Source organism: Chelmon rostratus, chromosome 2 (genome assembly GCF_017976325.1).
Source record: "Chelmon rostratus isolate fCheRos1 chromosome 2, fCheRos1.pri, whole genome shotgun sequence".
In the NCBI taxonomy this organism is placed as follows: Eukaryota; Metazoa; Chordata; class Actinopteri; order Chaetodontiformes; family Chaetodontidae; genus Chelmon; species Chelmon rostratus.
Window position 1 is genome coordinate 5,414,647 of NC_055659.1, and position 8,720 is coordinate 5,423,366.

Here is an 8,720-nt window from a genome sequence, read left to right on the forward strand (position 1 = left end):
ACCTGTGACATCTGGTTGTTGGGCAACCATGTAAGATTTATATTTGTAAAAAAAAAACTAATTATTTTAACAACTTTGAATTTTTTTATGGAGGGCTATTCTCATATTCCACTCTGTAGAGAATGAAGAGTTTTGTACATAATGGTGTAAAGTGAACTGATGGCCCAGATACGATGATGTACTATAATTATTTTGTTATTAAAACAGACGTCTTACTAAATACTGAGATATAAATAAGAACTGCTCGATATAATGCTCATTTGCTTTTCTGAGAATAATTACAGTGTTGTTGAGACACGTTGACATTTGAATTTGCAGTTTGTTTGCGAACAGACACTATGGGAATAGAAAGTTTTAGCATTTCTCTTTCCTGATCCTGAAAATATCTTTCCAACTTTGTCACCATTTGTCAATCACTGATTTAATGGACAACTATTTTGCAAAAGGCTTATTTATTTGTGTCATGTTTACATTCTAATGAAATGTGATTATTATTCATTAGAGAGCATATTGCCAGAAAACATTAATATTGGACAATTGAGCAACACCTCAGATTACATTCAAGGGCCAAGATTAAAAAAACAAATCAAAGGTCTGCCTTCTGTTTCGATAGCAGTGGTGGAAGAAGTTGTGAAATATTTTACTTAAGTAAAAGTAAAAAAGTATAAGCAACAAAATACAGTCAAAGTACTAAAAGTGAATGTAGTCATTAGGCTATATATACATGCATTAATGTATACATCACATCAATGGTGCAGCTCGTACTACCACAATCTACTACTACTACATACTGCTGGGTAGCTTGTGAATTTATTTAAAGTCTTATCTAAAATAACACATCCTCATTTATTTGTTGATTATTTTTAGAATTATTAATCAGAATCTGCAATGTAAGTAGTAACTACAATTATCAAATAAATGTACTGTACTGGAAGTAAAATCTATTCTTACAAAATTTAGTGGAGTAGAAGTATGAAGGAAATGAAAATGCCTAAGTACAAGTACCTCAAAATTGTACTTGAGTCCATTTCTTCAGTAAATGTCCCTTTCAATCACTGTCAGAAAGGTAAATTAAAGCTGCAAGCGGCGATAAAGGGCCCTCGCACCTATGGCTCGAAGCATGGCATACTGCCCCCCCGAGCCCGTCATCTTTTCCTATATGGCCAGATCATCGTATTGACCTTCTTTGTTACCGGGCAAACAGATCAAGGGATATGAGCTACAAAAGTCTTTGCACAGTACAGAAACACGAGTGAAGTAAGCGATAGAATAAGATTGTTGTATTGAGCAACATTATCATTCATTTGGAGTCGTGTTTCTGACCACCTGGAGAACATAAATCCAATATTCATTCTCTTTTAGCTCTGTTTTTGGTCTCCACCAACCCCTGAGGAAAATATCTGGCAATTTTGCTGCTCAACGCTCCACCATGTTCACCAGCTAGTCGCAGGTTCGTCACTATGAGCGACATACATACACACATGAGCGCTGCATTGTTTTTATATTATGTGAGTGAAATTTTTTTGAAACATGGCATCCAGATATTCATGTGGCATTCAAAGTAAAATCAGGGAATTCCAATTAATTTTGTAATTTAATGTATTAATTTAGTATCATCTATCGTCAAAAAACTAAAAACAATAGACTAATAATGGGTTTCAGAAAAAGCAAGTAAATACTAGCCTACTCTTATATTCAATATGCTGTCCAAAATCATATACTGAATAGCATGAATAGCTGCCTGCTGAGCCAACAACCTTATAAACAGTGGTAGGTGATATGTTATTTCCACCCTTGATGAATATGCATGGAATTTACAATCAATAACAATATTCTGTCAGATGACTCTTTATTGTTTTTTAATAACATACAAAATGAAAGGAAGTAAATGCACTTGATACAGGTGATATAGGGTCAAACTGCGTTTCCATTACAGTTGTTCGCAAAATAAAAATGATATTTCTGAAATTTCTGCAAAGTTCAAATGCTACTTGCAGGTGTTTCCATTGAGCAGTGGTTTGCGAACCAGCTGAAAGTCTCATAAGTTCTCAGACGTCCCGCGAGATTTCATTTTGAGGAAGATGGCCGAAAGTGTTATGCGTCCGCTGCTCTCGGTGACGTGTAAATGCAAATAAAGTGTTTCCATTACACTTTTGTACTTTTATATCGACACGTATGAAAAACCACCTCATGAGAGCGTAAAAATGTTTTAGCGATATTTGAGAGGATTTTCGAAATATATCTGTTTACATTACCAGTTTTTTATTGCGATATTTAGGATTTGCGCATTTCTAGGGGCAATGGAAACACAGCTAGTACTGTTTTGTTATGTTGTCTTGTAAATACTGTATAATCACATAAGTCAATCACGTTTAAATTCTGTTTATCATTAATTATTGATTGTTAATTGATTGATTGATTTGAATTTTCACACCACATGCCCAGTGTGTTTCATTAAAGCTTTTGTCTCTCTCTGGCTTTCCTTTCCCCCACACTGGGAAACTCTGGTTGACGCCCTCTCCCCCTGCTGCTGATTGGCTGTTTTGCTTGCCACTCATAGGCATCTTCCAATAGCGTGTTTCCTCTTGGAGAGTAGCTGATGGAGGACCAGGTGAGAACGGAGCCACGGTACGGCCTAAAAACACAATCATATGATGGATTTAAAAGTTGAAAAGTTTAGTAATACTTTGAGAAGAAGAAGAATTTTGCATGTTTAAACTTGATATAGTTAGTTTTGACAAATTTTGGGCCAACAAAAGATATAATCACAAAGGACTAGAGCTGGATATTGGTGCCTATAGGATGCCTTATTTTGGGGAATTTAAACATATTTTGACCTTTTCTTTCACTTAAAAAAACCCTCCAGACATATATGTAAAAATATCCTGCTATCCTCCTCCCCCTCACTGAAAATTTCAGCCTATGAACATGCCGATGTTTGTGGTTTAAAGACTTTAGCTGTTGGCCACACAACGTCCCAAACAGCTGAAGGCATTTGTTTTAATTAAAAAAAAAAGCTTTTCCTCAGTAAAATATTGTCCTAATTTCACAGATAAATTACATTTAATCACAAACACACACACTTACGCATAGACACCGCTGGTCATGTAGTTGAAGACTTCTTTGTAGCCGAGAGGATAATCCCACACCTGAACGTCTGTCAGCTGACCATCAAAACCTGGAAAATCAATCACAGGCTCGCCTTGCCAGACGTACTGCACACACACACACACACAAACGTGGACACAAACATAGATAGATATTATAGATAATGATGATTAGATACAAAATCCAACAGGCTGTTTAACTGTGCCCTTTAAAGTCCCTCTGCAGGCTTCATCTGTATGAGAAGAGAGTTCACATCACCGCCGTGTTTCAGCTGCTTAACTGAAATTCAGTGTCATTATCAAGTTATAGCTGCAAAAATGCCAAACAAGTAGAGATTTAACTTCAGTGAGCGCTTCTCTGTCCTCACCTGAACAGGCAGCATCTTCCTGATGCTAATGCTCGAGCCGCTAAACACCTGGGCCACTTTCTTCCTAGAGTCCACAGTGAGGCAGACTCTGGTCCAGATGTCCTGTCCGACGTTGGACCAGAATCTTAAATTAGGTTGCAAGTTCAGATAACTGTAACTGTATCCGTCAAAGGACAGGAAAAACTGAGTCCCGTAACTGGTTCCCAACGTCAGAGGGGCTCCGCTGGACGGGCTGAGCTTGAAGATTGTGGGCTTTGTTGTCTGCTGATAGTCGGTGAGGAAACGCAGGCACACGGACACACCTGCAGGGGTCAGTGTTCACATGGGGAGTGTTGATTGACTAACAACAAACATGTGAACACTTGTTTGGTTGTTTAAGAACATGACTAACAACAGGAACGGCCTCCAAACAAACAAATACACAATATATAGAGCAGCCAGACGGGATGCCAACATTAGCTTTTTCAGTGTTTAACTTAACCTTGAACAAGTGCTTTATGTGTCAGAACATCAGTTTAAAAACCTTCATCATGATTTTATGACGTGCAAGGAGCAGCTAGAAGTTATGGTTAATGTTTGACGAACACTTTCCAGATGTGCATTTAAATGTAAATGTTTTCTTGTTATGTTGTTGCAGAATGAATGGATGCAATAAGTTTCCTTCAAACTTTAGTCAGTGTATGTTAGTTGCCCAGCACAGAAGCTAACACATGCTAACTGCATAGCATTGATTCAGATTGAACTGATGAATAATAAAGTCACTGTACGTATGATCAAGAGTGGATTTCACATTAAGTAATAGTCTGCCCCCTTGTGGTCAGAAATCACTTCATGCAGCTTTGATCTGGAAAACGATCGTTCTAACCTCTTGACAGAGGGGACCCCACAGACATGTAAAATTTATTGATACAATATGCTGCATTCTGTTCCTGTTCTGCCTGTTTCCCACATGAGAGTCTGGATTACATCAAAACTACCAGAGAGCAAATCTCTACATGAAAATAACATTTTGGATTTCATATCCTGACGCCGTGTTTCTGTTTGGTTCTGTGGTTTGTGAATGTACTTACCTCTAGTAGGAGGCGGTGAGGTCCAGGGAGGGTAGGTGGTGTAATGTCGTGTGGGGTAGGGTCGGGTGGTGTACCATCGGGTGGTGGTGGGGTAGGGTCGAGTGGTGGTGGTGTGGTAGGGTCGGGTGGTGGTGGTGTAGGGTCGAGTGGTGGTGGTGTAGGGTCGGGTGGTGGTGGTGTAGGGTCGGGTGGTGGTGAGGAAGCGATGGGAGGGGACATAGGGTCGGGTGGGGTAGGGACGTAAGGGGGTGTGGGGTCGTGTGGGGTAGAGACGAAAGGGGGTGTGGGGTCGGGCATGGTAGGGACGGAAGGGAGTGTAGGGTCGTGTGGGGTAGAGACGAAAGGGGGTGTGGGGTCGGGCATGGTAGGGACGGAAGGGAGAGTAGGGTCGGGTGGGGTAGAGATGGAAGGGGTTGTGTGGTTGGGCGGTGGCGTATTGTCGGTTGATGTATCTATGGCTTGGGTAGGCAGTAGTGTAAGGCCTGTAATAGGGAGGATAGAAGGATATTCCTCCTCTATTAAGCGACAAAGTGAACATCTTCCCATTTAAATTTAGCCTATGAGGTCCTGGAGAAAGAAAGAGGAAGAGATACCACACAAACAAGATGTCAGCACGGTGGAAAATACTCTTTATGCGCTTATTATTTTCTTTGTGTGATTCCCTCATTAATGCTGCGCAGTATGCTATGTTAATTAGAGCTGACCGTCTCATCGTCATTGACACTGTAGTTTGTAAGCCGTTAGTCGGACAGCAGGAATTGCATTTGTTATGGACTATTTTCAGCAGTGGACTGATTCACATTTGGTTCTTCGAGCAGCAGGGCAGTGTGCGTGATCAAATCAAAATAAACTACAGAGCGTGTGCTCATGGTTAGGAAGGAACATGTCACCCAGTGCAACAATATGTTTTTAACACATTTGGTCGACACTGGAGCTTTACGGCACGGAGGAAGAAGACATGTCATGCTCTGCATACACACATAATACTTGTTACGAGATGGTATTTTCACGGGATTTGTTAAATACAAGAAAAACACAGAAAATACTAGTTATTAATTATGTTTTGATAATCTTTCCTGAAGTATGCTTAGTAAAGTAGTAATACTCAGTAAATCTCACAAAATTATATCAAATCACTGTAAAAAACACATATTTTACACTTCAAACAGTAAAACAGGTGTTTATGCAATTTTTGCTTGCTCTTTTCAATCTGGTGTGTGTGTGTGTGTGTGTGTGTGTGTGTGCGCGCGCACACCTGTTGTCGTCCACCTTGCAGCAGTCAGTCCAACATTCACCACTGCTGACATCACTGCCATTACTGTGGGGACATAAAGCAGCTTCATCTTCATCCTCGCCCTGCTGACCTGAGTCTCCGTGGCGGCGGCGGCGGTGGAAGTGTGTCCTCGCTGTGTCAGAGTGTTTATCTGCCTGCCGTCTCTCCGAACAGGCTGCACCTCAGCCGCTAAACCTTCACTTCCTGGTTCAGGCGTGGTGCAGCCACTTTAAGTTTCATTTCTGTGCATGGGGACTCCTCCACCTCCCTTCAATTCAATCTGCCCTTTTCTCTCCCACCAGTGTTATGAAATGTGAAGTACTTGAGTATTTCCATTTCATACAAAATATTGCACTTTTTAGTCCATTACAATTGTCTGACATTAGTGACTAGTTACTTTGCAGATTCAGGTCATTAATACAAAATATACATCAAAATGCATTATTATAGATTAAGATACCTCCCGTTATAAAGTATTTGAATTTAACGCCACCTTCAACAGCTCTAATATTAGTTATTCTTAAGTTACGTAGGTGGACAAAGGCAGTACTGGGTATCATCTGCATGGTAATGAAAATTTATGGAATGTTTCCTGATAATATTGCTTAAAGGAAGCATGTATTAATTAATAAGCATGTAATAATAATAATAAACTTTATTCATATCACTAGCCACATTCCTTAAAAGATATGCAACTTAAAGTGCTCAACAAAATACAACAACAGCAACAACAAAAGCAGAAACAGTTCAAATATTAGGTGTTTTAAGGTTTTTGGGGGGAAGATTACTGAGGTTGAACTACATTAATTGTGTTTAAATATTTTTTTTGTATATTAAGCATCAAGGTTCGTTTATTGTCATTTTACAGCAGAGTGTTGCACAGAGAAATGTCAGTTGTCGCCCCTTCATGCTACACATACATGTGTATATGTACATATATGTTTAAGTATATGTACATATATAAAATATAAGTAACTATATTGTTTTTATATATGCCCACAGTATACACAGGAAGTACAGCATGTGCAAAGTCAGTGTAAAGTCATTTATTTATGATAGAGGATGAATATTTTCACAGTCTGAGGAAAGAAGCTGATCTGTAGTCTGGAAGCAGGGCCAACAGACCGTTTCACAGTGTTTATTATGCGTCAATAAAGCAGACTAAGTTTTAAAAAGGCAGTTGAGCTATGGCTCATGGAGTCTTGTGCAATCAGAACTGACAGTGTTGTCACAATCTACGTGGAATAAACCAGATCAGCCAGACATGTGGAGCGCAGGAGACCACGTGATGTCTCACTCTGCTGTGATTTCCCTGAACCACAAACGCACCACAATCTGTTCACTGTGCAACAAAAGTACCACCAAATTTATGTCATCTGTCATTTGGGTATAAATACTTTAATCCCATTGTATTTAGAGTAAAGTACAAATGATTCAGTGTTTTCCAACCAGAATACTAAATTATGTTTTATTCCTTGTGGTGAAACTATAATTGAATAGTTGAAAGAATAAATAAAATAGAAAAGTTTCAAACAATAAAAAATGTTGAGGCTTTGTTTTGGGGGGTTCGGGGTAGCTTCCTCTTTCCTGACCTGTGTGAACTTCTCTTTTCACAGACATCTGCAGAAACCACACAAACCGTAGCAAACCAGAACATGAACATGACAGAACAAGTCACCGTGTCAACAAGTCTCATCTCTCAGTTCCTGAAACCTGCTCACTTTAAAGCAGGCATGTCCAAACTATTCCATAAAGGGCCGTGTGGCTGCAGGTTTTCGTTCCAACCAAGGAGGAGCACACCAGCTTAATTAGCTGAGCTCAGTCTTCAGCTGATAACTCAGTGATCCCTTGATGTTGATTGGCTGGCCTGGTGTGCTCCTCCTTGGTTGGAACGAAAACCTGCAGCCACACGGCCCTTTATGGAATAGTTTGGACATGCCTGCTTTAAAGGTAGATTAGTGATTTCCATTAGCAGGGCCGAGTGTGTGAATACCTGATTGAACACATGATGTGTTAGCGTATGTTAGCATAACGTCAACTTAAATATCAAAACTAGATGTTTCCTGATTTGCTTTCTTAAATCAGAGAAGAACAAAATCACTCTCAAATCTGTGCCGGACTGTTTCTGAGACATAGAAACTGCTGACAGGCAGATTTTGTTAGCGCTAGACAGAGCAAGGCTAGTTGTTTCCAGTCTTTATGCTAAGCTAACCGGCTGCTTCATATTTAGCAGACAGATACGAGAATGGCATCAATCGTTTCATCAAACTCTATGCAAGAAAACAAATATGAGTATTTCCCAAAATGTCAAACTTTTCCTTAAAAAAATGTTTTTGTTTTATGTACAAAAATCACAGAGCATCGTCATCATTAAAGGAAACCAGTGACGACTGTCAGTTAGAAACTGTCGCTACCCGATGACCCGATGAGTTATTCTAACCCCAGCCGGTTATGTAGCTGCGTTTTCACACATATGGAACATGTGTTTATTGTACAGATCAGGCAGCGACAGAGAACAGGAAACAAATGTTGGTCAAAGTCCAACATTTCACTGATCCCTCTCCACCTCGACCTCCTCTGCGGCGGCTGGAGGACTTTGTCACTTTGACATGACACACTTTCAGCCACTTGCGTAAATGAAACAGTGTCGTTTTTATTGTGTTTTAGTGTTTCCAGCGGTGGGAGTCCATGGAAGTCCAGTTTTAAAGTACTCAAGTATTCTCATTTGCTCTTACTTTGTATCAGTGCGACAGTAATGATGTTGTCAACAAACAAGCTTTGGATCTGTTTGTGTTTGTGGTGCCTGATGACATCATCACCAAACAATCTGATGTACCAGTCGTTCACACTTTCTTCTGTTAGTGTTTCATTAACTCTGTATGCAACCCATTTCTTCAGTTTT

General features: G+C 39.8%; 1 protein-coding gene across 1 annotated transcript; it reads right to left on the minus strand.

The window, feature by feature from the left end:
* Window positions 1–1,832: 1,832 nt before the first annotated feature.
* LOC121614328 lies at window positions 1,833–6,013 on the minus strand. Its single transcript, XM_041948150.1, has 5 exons — window positions 5,801–6,013; window positions 4,546–5,112; window positions 3,476–3,777; window positions 3,088–3,215; window positions 1,833–2,635 (listed from the first exon to the last, which is right to left on the minus strand). Exons 1-5 carry the CDS (start codon window positions 5,892–5,894, stop codon window positions 2,455–2,457), a joined length of 1,272 nt encoding a protein of 423 aa, XP_041804084.1. The 5' UTR covers window positions 5,895–6,013; the 3' UTR covers window positions 1,833–2,454.
* Window positions 6,014–8,720: the final 2,707 nt, after the last annotated feature.